This window comes from Nicotiana tomentosiformis, chromosome 4 (assembly GCF_000390325.3).
Source record: "Nicotiana tomentosiformis chromosome 4, ASM39032v3, whole genome shotgun sequence".
NCBI classification, from domain to species: Eukaryota; Viridiplantae; Streptophyta; class Magnoliopsida; order Solanales; family Solanaceae; genus Nicotiana; species Nicotiana tomentosiformis.
Genome location: NC_090815.1, coordinates 64,486,356 through 64,504,667, shown reverse-complemented (window position 1 = coordinate 64,504,667; position 18,312 = coordinate 64,486,356). Strand labels below are relative to the sequence as shown.

General features: G+C 36.7%; 1 protein-coding gene and 1 long non-coding RNA gene across 2 annotated transcripts; one reads left to right on the top strand and one right to left on the bottom strand.

Moving 5' to 3' along the window:
• Positions 1-3,316: 3,316 nt before the first annotated feature.
• On the top strand, positions 3,317-8,606 carry LOC104087710 (uncharacterized). Its single transcript, XM_009592264.4, has 3 exons — positions 3,317-3,766; positions 7,463-7,997; positions 8,086-8,606. Exons 1-3 carry the CDS (start codon positions 3,359-3,361, stop codon positions 8,394-8,396), a joined length of 1,254 nt encoding a protein of 417 aa, XP_009590559.1. The 5' UTR covers positions 3,317-3,358; the 3' UTR covers positions 8,397-8,606.
• A 5,233-nt stretch (positions 8,607-13,839) lies between these two features.
• LOC104087709 (uncharacterized) lies at positions 13,840-15,259 on the bottom strand. The gene is made up of 2 exons (XR_684355.4): positions 14,499-15,259; positions 13,840-14,026 (listed from the first exon to the last, which is right to left on the bottom strand). It is a non-coding gene; the product is annotated as an uncharacterized lncRNA (long non-coding RNA).
• Between the last annotated feature and the right edge of the window lie 3,053 nt (positions 15,260-18,312).

The window sequence follows — 18,312 nt, the reverse complement described above, 5'->3', positions numbered from 1 at the left end:
GAAAAGAAACCTCTTATCTTCCACTGCCACCAGAGAAGCAGAAGGTTTCAAAAAACCCTCAACCCTGAAGAAAATGTAGACTTGGAATCATCCATCGACTCAGACCTTCTCAAAACCGACAATGAAAGCAGTAAATCTTCCGAGGACCTTCTCATTAGCCAGAAAAAGGTAGGAAAGAGACCCATGGAGCAAACCCCCAAAATATCTGCATGCAAGAAAGGGAAAGTAGAGAGTACTGAATTTGGGCCAGAGGATAAATTAATCTTCTATGGACCAAGTGAGAAATCAAGGTTTGAGTCCTATAAGTCGATATCTATGGCTTATGGACGCACTGTAAGTCTCTCTCTTATGAAAAATCTGCATTGTGATGTGATTGCTGTTTTTGATTTTCAACGTCTTTCCTCTCTGTTCGATACTATTGAGAGCTTCGTATATGAAGTACCTGTGAGAATGTTTTATGCAAATTTGTTTGTGAATGATAAAGATGACTTGGAATCCATGGTTTTAGGCACTCGAATTGTTCTCGACTCTTATCAATTTGAGAAGATTTTTCCTGCTAAGTTTAACGGATATGAGGTTTTTGTGCAAAATTCCTGGCCAAAAGACTTTGAAGTTTCCTTACAAAAAGAAAAAGTATTCCTGTCTGATAATCCTCCCGATATTGGTCCCAAAAATCTAAAGTTTGAACACCGAGTTTTGGCCCACATGATAGCCACCACTCTACTTCCTAAAATTGGGTCCCTTAGCACCTTATCTACCAGAGATATCTTTGTTCTTTACTGTCTTGTGAACAACAAAAGACTCAACTGGTTTGTATGGATTCGTCAATACATGCTTGAGAGTATCAGGGATATATCATCTTCTGCTGCTTGTCTACCCTATGGCCTACTTATCTCACATATTCTTGGAGTTATGAAGGTTGACTTGGCACCTTTCACACCCAAGCATATTACTAGTACCTATGATAAGACATCATTTCTCTATGATGGGTTACACTTTAAGTGATAATGGATGGGTCAAGCGCGCCAAAGTTGAAAGTGTCCCAATGCAGATTGAAGCTCCCGCTGAACCACCAGAGTCTCTGTCAACTGCCTCTCAAAATCTTCAACAGATTCAGCAATATCTAGATAGTGTAAGACTCATGCTTGTTGAGATGAAAGAGTAGGTTAACAAAATTAGAGAAGTCACCAAGGAAACAGGTACAGATGTGGCCAAGATTAGGATGGATATGGGAGCCACACGGAGACAAGAAACTAAGGCATTCAACTCCATGACAGAAAAAATGGACAAGCTCGTCAAAGTTGTTGAAACCTCCTATGAATCCTTCTGCACCAAAGTGATCAATACCCTCAAGTAGTTCCTGAGGAGAAATTAAGGCGTGTTTGTGTGTGTAAAAAACAATCTTTTGTGCATGCTTTTGTTTTAAAGACTTAATTATTTTTGCATTGGTATGTATGAACCATCACTCTATGCCTCTGCTGAAGGCATTACTTATGCTGCCCTAACTAGTAAGCATATTATCTGTATATTATTTTCCTATCTAGTGTGAATGCATATTGTTATATATACTGCGCTTGCATTTTCCTTTTTGATTGATGTCAAAGGGGGAGAACATTTATGGAGAAGTAAATCAACAACTCAGGGGGAGCAGTAATGAGTACAACAACTCTAAGGGAAGTATACTTTGTTTACTGTCTCTTTATTGTCATCATCAAAAAGGGGGAGATTGTTATATCTAAGTTTCAATGATGACAATTGTGCAAAACTAAATCCTATCTACTTTGATTGTAGAAATCAAGGCATCAACAGAAGGAAATGAGATCAAAGAAGAATTTGTGATGCAAAATAGAAGGAGCCGATACTAGGACAAGAAGCTATCAAAAAGAAAACCAAATCATAGAAGATTTAGCATAAACTCAAGCCAAAAAGATCAAGAAGAAAGGACGAAAGAAATGTGAGACAATTTGAGTGGGAAACACATTATAGTGGGAGACAATTGGAAGTGGTGCATCTTTCTTTAATAAAACATGAAGCACTCCTTGGATTAATTAATCCACCTAACCAAATGAAGACCATTTGAAATGCGCTTATCTCCTCAAGAAAGCATGAAGCATCTCGGTATGGAACAGAGCACTCCATGGTTTAAAAAATTCTAGCCCATCTCTCTTGAAGGAATCAGAGACACTCTGCTCGAATCCAACAATCATCTCCTCTGAAAGAATCAGAGACAACTTGCTGGAATCAAACACAAACACACAACAATACTTGCCTATACGAACAATGGCAAACTCAACGAGTGAAGTGCGCAACTACAAACACTGTCTTCTAAGTCTCTCTAGTTCTTAATACAAACACTGTATTCTTAAGTCTACAAGTGTCATAAAAGATAGAAAGAGTTAGAACACAAAAAAGATTTGTGTCAACATCTAAAAATCATTGTTGCTAAACATCGTTGGTGGTGAACGAGCCAAAACCATCACTGTTATAATTCTTTATCAAGATCTAAGAGAACTCTTGTGACCCAAGGAAAACTGGACGTAAGTACCACACCGGTACTGAACCAGTATAAAAACTATTGTGTCTTATTTTGCCTTCAAATTCATTGCATTCATCTCTATCTTATCTGTGTACTGTACGAAAACTAGTCGACTAAACTAAATCTTAGTCAACTAAGTATTAATAGTCCATAATTCAACCCCCCCCCCCCCCCACCTTCTTGTACTTTCAAACTCTTTCGATTTAAAACTTCTAAAACGAGAATCATTCTTCCAAATTAATCTTGAACCGCTCGAAACCGAAACCAGCCATACACACAAGTCATAATACATAATATGAAACTTTTCAAAGTCTCAAGCCACCGAATGGAACGCTAAAGCTCAAAACGATCGGTCGGGTCGTTACAAGTGAGGGGATTAAATTTCTAAAAGAAATACCATTTTTTGTTGGGCTCGGAACTTTTAATTATTCTACTTCTCTTTTTTTTTTTAACTTTTTGTTGAATTTATTTTCGATCATAGTCTTTGAAATAATCTGCAAGCTGAATTTATGACCTATTTTCTTTTTAGTCCGTGTCAAAAAGAATATTACTTTTTTTATTTAAAAATAATTTATCTTTATACAATGATTTATAACAACATAAAATATATGTGTCTCATTTTATAGCATAAGTTCAAAAATCTTCAAATTTCGTGCTCAGTCAAATAGGTTCTAGGGAGGAGGGAGTATTTTATTTGTCTCGACGTTGAAAAAGCTTTAATATAAGCTCGAAAACAAACCACAACTCAACAGTATATAGTACACACTTGTAGTTGAAATAAGTAAAAGCTGAAGAGGTGAAGCAAAGTTAGGCACGGCAGTCATGGCTATGGATCTAGCAGTGGTAGATTATGGTTCCTACAAGACGAGACCATCGGCGCTTCTCAACTCTGTGTTCATGACGACGGTGAACGCAGCGGCAAAGACCCTTGTGGCGGTGGCGTCGAACGCCAAGGCGGCGGACCAGCAGTCGGACAAGTGGAAGCCAGCGGACCACTTGAGGTTCATGCTGATGCTCATGACTTGGTTGGCAGTTTGGGTTCTTAGGGTGTTGATGGATCACTGTCCTTTCGCTGTTGGCTCTTCGTATTCGCTTGATAGATCATCGTCCCTTGATTTAATGTTGCCATCAGCTTCAACAATGTTGTCTTCTTCCTCTTTGGATTTGGTGCTTCATGAAGATTCTAATCAAGCTTCTCCTGCTAAAGCTCTTGGTAGAGCTCTCACGCATGTAAGTTAACTATTTGATTATCACTTACACTTCTTTTTCTTTCTCTAGAAAAGTTTTATATGTTTTTCTGCTTTTACTTTTAGATAACTGATAACACAAAAATCATTTGAGTTCATTCAAGTATGATGAATTTGTTGATGCTAATCACATTTCTGAAAAGGAATCTTCCTTCTCTAAATGAAGTTGGATAATATAGCTAGTCAGTGGTGTTTGACGCTGTCTTTAGAAGTTGTAATTTAACATGGAATAATATTTTATACACCACATGATATTTGTATGATTAAAATGAAAAGTTTAGAGAGATAATGTTGTGAAGTATATATATATAAAGGAAAGAGCAGGAAAAAAGTATTACTTTAGAGGGACGTGCTCTGAATAAGGATTGAAAGATGCGCTGAGTAAGGATTGAAAGATCACCTTCCGACTTGTTTTGTCGGATATAATGAGTGAAAGAGGTTATGCTTTTAGTATGAGTTAATTACCTCCTAAATTTGTGTGAAGTATTTCATTAGGCATGCACTTTCTTGATCTTAGACTAGAAGGGGGAAAAAGAGTCGGTGGCTATAAGTTCACTTTTCCTAGTTCACTTATTTATATCATTTGAGAATAATTAAATATTTCGTTTCTGAAATTAATCAATCAACTATACCTGAATCTACCCCATATTTTATGGATAGAGTGAAGTAAAATGGGTAGAACATGGAAAGCAGAAGCTTGTATTCGGGTAGGGTGGCCATAGTTGGGAAAAGAGAAGGAAAGATATTTGGTTTTTTTTGGGGGGGGGGGGGGGAGGAAGGTAAAAATTTTCAGAGTAGACGTCATTGAGTTACAGTCAATAACTCTGGAGTGTAAAATAAAATTTTGAAAATATTTTTGAGACATGCTGCAAATTAGATAAGTTGACTTAAAGAAATGCCTCCAATGAAAAACTCATCAATTAGATGACTCGACTTAAAATTCCATTTTATGTTAACTTTTTTTTTTTTGGTCTGTTTTAAAAAAAATAATTTATTTTTAAATTTAAAAATAATTTAATTTAAACTTTTAATTTTATCCTTAATAAAAAAAATTTATAATCATATAAATACATACTTTGAACTTTTATCTCCTTATCTGACTTATTAGAATCACAAATTTTAAAAGCAGAGAGCGAGTATGTGTTAAGATACCTAAGTATGCATTTTCGGTGAATATGATGTTGCTCTGATGACATAATAGCATAACCCGTTCTGCCTTTTGAGTCGTAGTTATACTTTTGTATGTAAGGTAGTTATAAGTCTGTCGTTTTCGGTCTGCCTTTTTTCTCAATAGAGGGTGTCAAAAACAAAATATGGCTCTGTTAGCATGCATGCAACTGCCACGCGTCATAGCATGAACGCATAAGCTTACACGTATTTGAGATAGTCAAGTGTCAAATGACCTCGCTCTTCTCTCTACACGTAGTTGGATACTCAGACACAACGTGAAAAAATAAAAATCATGACAGGATTTGACTCCTCTCCGTTGCCTTCATTTTCCCAAGTTATAGGAGTAACCTATACCATTCTAAAATTAATGGTCTAGATTTAATTAAGTAAAATAAGGCATTAATCATAGTTGAGTAATAAATATTCCATATATAATTTTCAGAAATTTTGATATTCCCTCCTACAAACTCCATTTCTGGCGGCCAAAAGTTATCCCCAAAAGAATTTACCAACATGCATGTCAATCCTTTTAAAAATTTAAGTTGCAATCTATCGTCACTACTAGAAATCCGGTAAAAATCGATCAAAAAAATCGACCAACGTTGGTTGGTAATGATCAAAAACCGGCCAAAACACGACCATTTACATGTGGACGGTATTTTTGTGGCCAGAAAGGAATACCGACCAAAGTTGGTCGGAAATTACCGACCAACTTTTGTCGGTCAATTAAATTCAAAAAAAAAATATTGCAAAAAAAAACCGACCAAAGTTGGTCGGTATTTTAATTATGTAATAAAAAGATTCACCATCTGGGAATCGAACCGGGGTCTGTACTGTGGCAGAATACTATTCTACCACTAGACCATTGGTACATTTTGTTTTAAGATTATCTTTTATTTGATTTATACTCTTTAATTGTATTTTCGCACGAAAATAACCGACCAAAGTTGGTCGGTTTTATTAAAAAGTAAAATTACCGACCAAAGTTGGTCGGTTTTTTTAAATGACCCGCCGAATTAACCGACCAATTTTGGTCGATTTTTTTAATATTAATTTTTATTTATTTTAATTGAAAAACCGACCAAAGTTGGTCGGTTTCTTGAAACATAAATTTCGCGGGACTCAAAATTAGTTTTCCGCATTTTTGCGCCAAAAAAAACCGACCAAAGTTGGTCGGTTTCGTAAAAAAAAAATTAAAAAAAATATTTTGAAAAACCGACCAACTTTGGTCGGTTTTTTGACCGACCAAAGTTGGTCGGTCGACCTTGATCGGTTTTTGCCGAATTTCTAGTAGTGCGTAGTAAATTTACCCTTTCATTCCACAATTTTCTTTTCATTATTCTGGATTTCACTATCCTTTTAAAAAAAGTTGAAATAATTATTTATAAATTCAATCTAATTTTAACCGAAAAATTAAACTTTATACGTAGCAGAACCATGTGTTGGAGAGCTTTGAATTATTATTGTTGTATCACTTTCTCCTTTTCATTGGTAGATTTGTGGTCACATCTCAAAATTAACATATGGATGTTTCTCATTCATTTGTACCAATAAACCTTGGGATAAAATTTGATTCATTTAGACTTGCATATGAATACTACGAAAGAAAACACTGGTAGAATTGGTTGGAAAGAAAATTACTACAAGAAACAAAGAAGGAATCTTAGATAATGTGTAGTTATTATTGTGGGATTGCAAAAGATATTATTTGGAAATAAATAAAAGAAGGAATTCAATACTTTAATTATGGTTAGTGTTTTATTTTATTTAATTAAATTTTATCCATTAATAATTAATCATGACAAGCTTCCCCAATCTAAGTAGGAACTTTGAGAAATGGTGAGACTAGGAAATTGAGGGGAGTTGGTGTGATAGTACTACCATTTAACTGTTAAACTATTCATTAACAAATTAAGATTCAGCACGTGCTAGAACTCTGAATTCGATTCTCACATTATCCTTATTCTGCAATTATATTTTAACTATCTGATACTAGTAAGATAACAATAAAGATAAGGACAGAGCGTAGAGCTTTTTTCTTTTGATCTACACAAAAAGCAATATGAAATTATGTGAAGATGTTTTCTCTTTCTATGACTCATTGAGTGTATAACAGATTGTAAGACTTAATAGTACTACCTAATGTAACAATTGTTGATACGAAGGTCCACTTTTTTTAACATTTAATCTACAATGGGCGAAGTATTTTGAGGAAAAAGGATAAGTCTGAATAGATGAGACATTTTTGTCACTCAGCTGTATTTGTTGTAGTATAATTTATTGAAGTTAAGGGGGGTTTTGCAATTTACTTGTTCTTATTTTTTTCCGTTTTTTCTTTTTTTATTACACATACATTAGGGAAGGGCGTTTAAGGCAGGGAATAGAAGTCCCACCAACAAAATGAAAGTTGAGTAGGGCTTCAATGACGGGAAAATGCATGTTGTCAAGACAACCTACTGAACTATCATAATTCTCTTTACTTATTCTTATTCATCTAAGGCTATTTCAGATATTGGCGTTGCTAAATGAGATTCCAGCTTCCTCGAGGAAGTACCAGTTTGCAATGGGAATGGCTGACAAGATTGTAGATGAGAACACCAGATGCGGACACGTGGAAATGCTCCAAGTCAATCGTGCGGCCCTGGCTTCAGCATTCGCGCGTACGTCAGGATTTCTTTACGGCTCTCTTAAAAGCCCCCGCATGTCGGAGGATTCAGGAACGTGGCCCTCACGCATTCTTCGATCTCTACCTCTGGGTTCTTTTGTGGCTTCTTCGCTCAAAGGTCTGGGCACATTTTTCCCATGGGTCGGAACAGCCACGAGCCTTCTTCAAAACAAGAGACCATCTGCTGTTCCGTGTGAGGAGAGGGTAAATGACTTGGCGGCTGAGAAACACGCACAAGAACTGCTATGGATAACGACTAAGATGGTGGGGTGTGGTGCTGTGGATGAAGCTTTGGTGCAATGGAGCTTTGCTTCTGGCTTGGCTTCTATTTCTCTTTCCTCTAATTCTAGGGTGCAAGGCTTCATTGTCAAGATCACAGGTAGATAATTATTGTATTATTATTGTTATCATTATTATCAATACGATGTTTTAAGATATTTGAATTTTGACGTTGCATTTACTTGTAGCCATATTATTTGGAGAACTTAAGCTTATGAAAAACGAAGTTCCAAGGCAAGTGAAGTTCAACATACTAGTGCTGTGGCTTCCATTATTCTGCTATGCAGACAACGGGCTTTCGTATCCAGTATTGACAGGATTCGAGAAGGTTGAGATGGAGAAGACAATGGACGAATTGATCTCATCGCTGCCCACAATCGACCAAGAGGTAATTCTCACCAACTGGCTGCAAGACTTCACGACAACGTCTTCGGACTGGCCAAATCTCCAGAAATCATATGACCTTTGGTGCCAGTCCACTCGGGAGCTCGTTGCATGAGTTGTGCGAAGAAGAAAGATCACACTGTGTCTTATGTAATATATCGTTGTAAAAGCCGAGCTTTTTTGCTTGACTGTTATATAGTTGGGTTTATACGACCCAATAGAAGTGCCATATGCACCTTGAGTTCGGCCGTTCCTTTTTCTTCCTTTTTATTTTCCAAACTATTTCCTTGGTTTATATAGCTTTCCTGTATCTTTACCTTTTTCACATCTTTATTACTCCTTTCGTTTCAATTTTTGTGAACGTATTTGTTTGGGCACGGAATTTAAGAAAAAATAAAAACTTTTGGAATTTGTGGTCCTAAACAAGTCAAAAAGGGGCCAGAGTATTTGTGTGATTATAAAAGCTTATGTAAAATTGTAAGTTTAAGTAAAATTATTTTCAAATTTAAAAAGGAATCATTCTTTTTGGAAGGACAATAGAGGTTCACATAAACTGAAACAGAGGGAATAGTAGTAATAAATATAAGCTACATATCCTACTTCTCTTATTGTAATTTGTGATGATCAACACTATTAAGAGCTAATGGATTCTGAATAGATCAAAACACATGCATTACAGATGTATCGCTACAAATTACACGCGGATTTTCCTAGGGATTATATAGGAAATTTTGCAGGTAATGTAATATCTTGTGAATTTTGCTATGAAAAAAGGTAATTAATTATTACCTTCATAAGTAATTATTACCTGCGAATTTTAAAATTCTTAAGTACGTCACCTTGGAATTTCGAATTCTCATATAAATTACTTGCAGAATTTTTCGCAAGAAACACTAATAATTTGCAGGAAACTTGATAAAAATTCATGAAAGAAAGAAGTTTTCTTACGGATTCTTTGCAAGTAATTTCCCATGAACAACTTCTTGCAGATTTTTCACAATTGGAAAAAAATATGGAAAAAGTGATTTATTGTTTTAGTTATTTTGTTTTCAATTTAATGTCCCCATTATTTCTTTTGGACTACAATATTTTTTCGATTTAATATAACACCAACATTTCCTCCATAACCCAGCCACCGGGAAAGCAAACCTCAATTTAATTTCTTCATATTAATTCTTTTATAAGTACAATAATTTTTGGATTTTATATAATTAAATTAACAACACACCCCAATTATCTCCTCCTTACTCACAACCCACCCCATGGGAACAAGCGAACACTAGCCACATCTTCAATTCCAAACCCAGAAATTCAGTTGCTATAACGATCCAACCGGTCGTTCCGAGCTCTAGCATGTTGTTCGGCAGTTTGAGATCTTAAATAGCTTCACTTTGTATATTATGATTTGCACGTGTAGTCGGTTTTAATTTTCGAGAAGTTCGGAATTGATTTAGAAGAATAACTCTCAATTCGGAAGTTTTAAGTTGGAAGAGTTGACCAATGTTTGACTTTTGAGTAAACGACCTCGGAATCAGGATTTGAAGGTTCATATAGGTTCGTAAGGTGATTTCGGACTATGTCGTATGTTCGGGTTGAGTATTGGGTGGTTCGGGGGTGATTCAGCGCTTATTATCGGAAGTTTGCATTTTGAAGGTTTTGAATTAGCTAAGTTTAACCTAGAGTGGACTTTAGCGTCATCGAACTTTGGGATATGTTCCGGGACCTGATAGGTTCATTTAGTTGGTTGGAACTTGTGTGTGAAGATTTGTCGTAGACGGAATGTCTAAGTGTGATTGGGACGCGTTCGGCAAAGTTTGAAGGTTTGAACCTTAAAAAAAGGATTTTGATCGTCGATTCTTGGTTTTGATGTTGTTCATGGCGTTTCGATCTTTGGTTGGAACTTGTATGTGAAGTTTGGTCGTATTCCGGAATGTGTAAGTGTGATTCGGACGCGTTCGGCGAAGTTTGAAGGTTTGAACGTTAAAAAAGGATTTTGATCGTCGATTCTTGGTTTCGATATTATTCATGGCGTTTCAAGCTTTGGATAAGTTTGGATAAAGTATTGGGACTGGCTTGTATAATTGGACGGGGACCCGGGGGCCTCGGGGGTGTTTCGGGGTGGTGTCAGACCATGTTGGAGTGCTTTGGTACTGCTGGTTCTGGTTTTGTTCTTTGCGAACGTGGTGGGAGGCACGCGTTCGCGATGATGGATTTAGGCTAGAGGCCATTTGTGCTTTACGTTTGTTGAGCCGCGTTTGCGGAGGCTTGGTGCAGTAATGCTTCGCGTTCGCGACAGCGAGATCGCCTTCGCGAAGAAGAAGCTGGGACTGGAGGTTGGCCTTCGCGTTCACGAAGGGCCGACCGCGTTTGCGTAGGGCAGGCTAGGTAAGGCATCGCGTTCGCGGACCCAATCTCGCATTCGCGAGGAGGATTATTGGGCAGCTGCAGATTTGGCCTTCGCGATCGCGAGGAAGCTTCTGCGATTGCGAAGAGGAAGGGCCTGGGCAGAATATAAGTTAGCGAATCGGGAATTTGCTCATTTCAACTCATTTCTCTCTTGCTAAGGTGACTTTGGGCAATTTGGAGAAGCCATGTTCATCATCTATTATAAGGTAAGTGATTTCCATGTGTTGTAAGTTAAATACATGGATTATGTATGGATTTAAACATTGAAATTGGTAGAAATTATGGGATTTTGGAAGAAAAGCTATAAATGGTATTTTTGAGTTTTGACCATGAATTGGACATGGAATTGGTAATAAATTATATATTTGAGTTTGTGATGCTATGGGTAATATTTATCTTCGAGAATTTCGGAAATCGGGCGTGTGGGCCCGGAGGTTGATCTTGTTGACTTTTCGTGTGGATTTGGGAATTTTTTCTATTTAATTAAATTACGAGTCTTTGGGTATATTTTGATTGGGTTGCACGTTCTTTGACTAGTTTTGGAGCGTTTGACATTAGTTTGAGGTGTCAGAGAGGTGTTGGAACCGGTTATTGAATTTTGGAGCGAGGTAAGTATTCTGTCTAACCTTGTAAGAGGAAATTTACCACGTAGGTGCTATTTTTGTTATGTGCTACGTGTTATGGGTGCTACACACGTATGAGGTGACGAGTGTCCGTGCGTATACTAGAACTCTTAATTATGTCCGAGTAGACTTAGACTCACACTATGTTTCAATTATATTGTTTGAGTTATTCTTCCCTGTTTAAATGCCTTATTATTTTATCCCGAGACTGAACTTGCATAGAGTATCGAACCTTGCTATTTTAGATACTTGATGAGCTACTTGATTAGTCATAAAAATTATACTTCTTTTATAGATTTATCCTGCGTTGTGCGTATTCGTTCAAAAGTTTCTTGAATTTCATAACTCACACATATATTCGTGAGTGGACCACTGACCCGTCAAAGTTTCATATTCTTATGGGATCGGGTTGAACGCCTTAGCAATACTCTTATGGGATCGAGCTAAACACTTCAACAGTACTCTTATGGGATCGGGCAATTTGCCCCGGCAGTATCATGTAATATATTCTTATGGGATCGGTCCATTCGCCTCGACAGAATCGTGAGTAATATTCGATAAGGACTTAGCGTACCTATAAGTCTTTCTGACTTGAGATGTGATGTTTTATTTGGGATTGATCATTATGTATTTTATTCGAGGTAGTATCCGGCATTTTAGAACTTAGTATTTGCCCCTCTGTTGAGGATCGTGCCATACACATACATCTGCTTCGTTTCTTTTACCTATTCTTCATACCTGTCTACTTTTATTGTACTTGATTATTGGACCACTAGTAAGTGTCTAGGTCGACCCCTCATCACTACTTCTCGAGGTTAGGCTAGATACTTAGTGGTTACGGATTGATTTACTTACTCATACTACACTTCTACACTAATTATGCAGGTACTGAGACATGTATATTTGGTGGTCACACAGGAGCGTAGGTGCAGCTGCTGAGGAGACTTTGTGGTGAGATGCATTCCATATTACGATTCGCAGCACACGGAGTCCCCTTCCAATTCATTATTGCATTTTGTCTAGTTTCTATTCTAGACAGTTATTGTAGTAGTATTGTATATTCTAGTAGATGTTCATGCACTTGTGACACCGGATTTTGGGAATTTAAATTATTAATCTTGGATGTATTCTGTTACGACATTTGGTATTGCATTTTGATCATGTTCTAATATTTTATAAAAACAAAGAAATTTTACATAATTATTTCACCATTATTTTAAAATATGTTAGGAACTATCGATAATTGTGTTGATTAAATTATTGGCTTGCCTAATGGCTGCGTTGTGTGCAATCACGGCCTATGGTGGGAAATGGGTCGTAAAAACTTGGTATTAGAGCACTAGGTTCACTTAGGTCTCACGAGTCATGAGCAAGTCTAGTAGAGTCTTGCGGATTGGTACAAAGATGTTTGTACTTATCTTTGAGAGGCTAAAGGGCTATTAAGAGAACTTCCCTTTCTTGGTTCCTTATCGTGCGACTTGATTTTGGTTGAAGCTTATGTCTTCAGTTTCTTCCTACTCATTCGTACACGATGTCTAGCATTATATCAGTTAGGCACCGACGAGTTGTAAAGATGCTACATATGTGATGCAAGATATTTTTCCCTACGTATGTGGACGGACTACTATCGTCGCCTTGTAGAGGGGTGTTAAGTCATTTCAGTCAATGTTGGTGTTGCCCACGAGTTATGCGCTATACACGGTGTATTGTGATGTTTCTCGCATTGTTATCGCGAAGTATTGGTGTGAACGGTAGGGTGTTTACTTATGCATTGCGGCAGTGAATACTTTAGGAGGAGGATTATTCGGTTCGTGACTGGAAGCTTTGGTATTTAATTCCAACGCAGAAGAGGAAGTTGGGCTATGGATGTTCATTATTTGGTTGACGGAGTAGCAAGATTTGATATCTCTTAACTTAGTGGAATTCTTGTTTGTATTGTGGTGTCGTCGTCCTTGTTTGAACGAATTAAGGCTCGTCAGTATGATGGTCTTCATTTGTTTGCCTTTGGGGGTATGGTGTTGTGAAGTGGTACCTAAGAAGTGATTATCGGAGATGACGATGTGTTGCGACTTTGGGGTCGAATCGCTATTTTTATTGTGGATGGTTCGTGGGAGATGATCCTTGAGGTGGCTTATCTACTTAGGAAGTTCAAATGTGATGAAAAGAGTTTGCTTGTAATGTAGAGGAACGTGAATGCTTGATTATCATTTTGGGCAATATGTTTGTCACACCCCTTTTTTTAACCCTTTAACCCTCTTAAAATGATAAAAAGTGGGTTTTAAGCTCAAAAAGGTTTTCAATTGAAAGTGACAAGAGTTTGTGTTTCAAAAGTTTTTTTAGAGTCGCCACCTGACATTTGGTTTCGGTGTGCCAGGTCACCATTGTTTTAAAAAACATTTCCTTCAAAACACATTGACCGTAAAACTGACTGCACCAGAAGTTCTGAATAAGGGAATTCATTTGACTCATGGGGAAGGTATTAAGCATTCCCCAAGTCCCGTAACTAGTACGGTTGCACACTTGATCAAATTGGATATTAAGAATACTCAGATCGAGGTAGAAACATACAAATAAAAATAAAGACACAAGAGACTCGAGGTTGTCCCCACCTAAATAAGAGAAAATAAAATAAGAGAAAAATACTAAAAGTCTATACCAAAACTTCCACGATGATGTCGTCCTTTGCTTCTATTTACATATATTGCTGGGCATTCCCCTGAATAAAATAATATTTACAAAAAAAAAAAAGCTCTTCAGGGCATTCCTCTGAGTATAAACTAAAGAGAACAACCTCTCACCTTGAATAAAAATAAAATAAAAGACCTAAGGTTTGCCTACCCAAGTATGGTAGGCCTAAACATGTTACTATCGATGAGAGATGAAACAAGAATAACAAAATCTTTCTTAAGCTTATACTCTATCTCATTATTGATCAAGCCTCAGGTCCAATTTTAAACTGACAACTGCACGACCAACTTGATTATTTAGGATCCAATTTTGCTTTAGTTCATTATACTGAAACCTATAGCCCATAAACTGATATCAACTAAAGAAATTCAATCGACAACTCAAACAATTATTATCTTATCAATGTAATCTAGCTAAATCAGTGACAAATCATGGGCAACTAAATAATAATTAACAACAAATAATGGGATCAAAGCAGAGTATTTAAGAGAAGAATGGACCTCAAGGTGCGACACCTTTTCAATTACAGCAACGGTAGTACGAACAGGAGCCGGGATCGGAAAAGCGAACCACGATCGGAACCTCTGATCGAAATTGCTTCTGGTGATCTCGAACTCGACTTTGGAGCTGCTGTTTTTGTGCGAAGAGGGAGCTGTTTTTTTTGTTCTTTGGCTGGGTTTGGAGCGGGTTTTGACTGGTTTTCGGAGGTGTTTTGCTGCTAGTTCTGGAACAGATTTGAGGTCATTTTTGGAGCTGTTCGCAGCTGTTTACAAGGCTGATTTTTGGGTGAAGTTGGGTGTATTTAATGGAGCCTTTGTAGTATTTTGATGGCTGGTTTCCATGGTGAGAACGTGAGAGAGTAGAAGATGGTCTGCGGCGGCAAAGGATTTTTCCGCTGCTAATCTCGCCGCCTCCCCCTCTATTTTTTTTCTAAAATCTCCCTTTTTATCCCTTCCAATTTTGGACTCTCTCTTATCACGTGAACTTGGTGCCCAAGAAAGGATTTTTCTAGAATGAGCAGATGTGAATTGTTGTTTGTTATAGGGAATCATGTGGACATGTGAGGTGAGAAGAGGTGATTGGAGATTGAGAGAAAAAGAAATATATATCTAAAAATAAAATAATAAAGGAGGATAAGGGACCACTTTCACTTTTCTTTCCTATTTTTTAGTTTTGCTTTTTCCATTCTTTACTTTCTGTTTCTCTTTTTTTTCATTGTTTAAAGATAATCCAAAGTAACAAAAACTAAAAATTAAATACTACTAAATTAAAATAGCAAAACAAATTCCAATTGCTTTAGATTAATAGGGAATAAATATTATCCAGAAAAATATAGTAACTATATTAAAGGAATTTAACTACTACTATTACTAAGTATTTCCTAAAGCCTCCAACTTAAAAATCACTAAACTGAGTAAAAATATTTTTGTGAAAGTTTTTTTGTTTTTTTTTTTAATTTTTTTTAAAAATAAATACCAAGACAATTTTAGTTTTTTTAATTTTATAAGAAGTAAGATAAATAAAAAAAATGCTAGACAAAATACCAACTAGATAAAATCAAGAAAAATATTTTTGTAGTTTTTATTTTTAGGATAAAATAAAGCAAAAAGGTAAAAAATAATCAAAATAGCATTACTACACCTAAAACCAACACTAAGCACTAAAAGATGTAAAATTTCGAGGAAGGTCAAAAATTACATGTCTACAGCTGCCCCCTTTTGACTGAAAACACGAAGAGTTTTCAGACAAAGATCGACGAGACAAGTTTTTTGACCCGAACCTTATTTAAAGAGAACAAAAATAAAATAAATATAGTGCGACCGAGTCCTGGTTTTGGACAGCCTACGTATCCCGGGTTATAAGGGAATCAGGTCACGTGTAGTTCAAAAGTGAATGGAGTGATGGAGTATGACGAGACGGGAAGAGAGTCGAGTGAGGTTCCGTCGAGGTTCCGTTCCGCGGTTCCTGTCATTACATCAAAAATAAAATCAAATAAGATAAAAATTACAAGAAAAATTGCAAAATCCTATCTACTCTTCTATCATGAATCTTTTCCCGGTCTTGTGTGCATCTCGAACTGTTGACTCACATTCTTAAGGCGAGCTTCTGCTACTTCTAACTTGAATTGACCCTATTCTTTAGGCGGCCCCCTGGTACTCATGATTTGAACTTGAAAATTGAAACTGACCATGTTCTTCAGGCGGGCATTTGCTGCTCGAACATGAATGTAACTTGAAAGTTGACCCTATTCTTCAGGCGGGCTCTTGCTGTTTAGACTTGAAGTAGACTTGAGCTTGAAACCAATTTCTGATGTAAATACCCTCATTCTCCAGATGGGTGCCTGACGTTCTTGATTCGAACTTGAATTCAATTTGAAGTGGATACATTCGTTCTCCAAATGGGCCCCTACTACTGACTTGAAACTCGAAATAAACTCTGAAATGAATACCCCCGTTCTCCAGGTGGGCGCCTGCAACTGAATTGAAGTCATGTTGAAATAAATCCCCTCATTCTCCATGTGGGTGCCTGCAATCACAATGAAAAAGACAAAATAATGGAAACATTCTGCCCCAGTTTGTACCAGGAACATTTGTGAGTATTAGTCGAATCCCATTATCCAAAAGGGTTCTAAGAATTTAAAGACTAAATCCCATTATCCAGGAGGGTACTGAAGACTAAAAACTAAATCCCATTATCCAGGAGGGTCCTGAAAACTTAAAACTAAATCTCATTATCCAGGAGGGTCCTGAAGACTAAAAAATAAATCCCATTATCTATGAGGGTCCTGAAAACTAAAAACTAAATCCCATTATTCAGGAGGGTCCTGAAAACTTAAAACTAAATCCCATTATCCGGAGGGTCCTGAAAACTAAAAACTAAATCCCATTATCCAGGAGGGTCCTACAAACATAAAACTAAATCCCATTATCTAGGAGGGTCGTGAAAACTAAAAACTAAATCGCATTAACCAGGAGGGTCCTGAAAACTTAACACTAAATCCCTTTATCTAGGAGGATCTTGAAAACTAAAAACTAAATCATATTATCCAGGTGGGTCCTGAAAACTAAAAACTAAATCCCATTATCTAGGAGGGTCCTGAAAACTTAAAATTAAATCCCATTATCCAGGAGAATCCTAAAAACATAAAACTAAATCCCATTATCCAGAAGGGTCCAAAAAACTTAAAACTAAATCCCATTATTCAGGAGGATCATGAAAACTTAAAATTATATCCCATTATACAGGAGGGTCCTGAAAACTAAAAACTAAATCCCATTATTCAGGAGGGTCCTGAAAAACTTAAAACTAAGTCCCATTATCGAGGAGGGTCCTACAAATTTAAAAGCTAAATCCCATTATCTAGGAGGATCCTGAAAAACTTAAAACTAAATCCCATTATCCATGAGGGTCTTGAAAACTTAAAATTAAATTTCATTATCCAAGAGGGTCCTGAAAACTTAAAACTAAGTCCCATTATCCAGAATGGTCCCGAAAACTTAAACTTAAATCCCATTATCCAGGAGGGTCCTGAAAACTTAAAACTAAACCCCATTATCTAGGAGGGTCCTGAAAACTTAAAACTAAATCCCATTATCCTGGAGGATCCTGAAAACTTAAAACTAAATTCAATTATCCAGGATGGCCCTGAAAACATAAAACCAAATCCCATTATCCAGGAGGGTCGTGAAAACTTAAAACTAAATCCCATTATCCAGGATGGCCCTGAAAACTTAAAACTAAATCTCATTATCTAGGAGGGTCCCGAAAACATAAAACTAAATCCCATTATCTAGGAGGGTCGTGAAAACTAAAAACTAAATCACATTAACCAGGAGGGTCCTGAAAACTTAACACTAAATCCCATTATCTAGGAGGGTCTTGAAAACTAAAAACTAAATCATATTATCCAGGAGGGTCCTGAAAACTAAAAACTAAATCCCATTATCTAGGAGGGTCCTGAAAACTTAAAATTAAATCCCATTATCCAGGAGAATCCTAAAAACATAAAACAAAATCCCATTATCCAGAAGGGTCCAGAAAACTTAAAACTAAATTCCATTATTCAGGAGGGTCCTGAAAACTTAAAATTATATCCCATTATACAGGAGGGTCCTGAAAACTAAAAACTAAATCCCATTATTCAGGAGGGTCCTGAAAAACTTAAAACAAAGTCCCATTATCGAGGAGGGTCCTACAAATTTAAAAGCTAAATTCTATTATCTAGGAGGATCCTGAAAAACTTAAAACTAAATCCCATTATCCATGAGGGTCTTGAAAACTTAAAATTAAATTCCATTATCCAAGAGGGTCCTG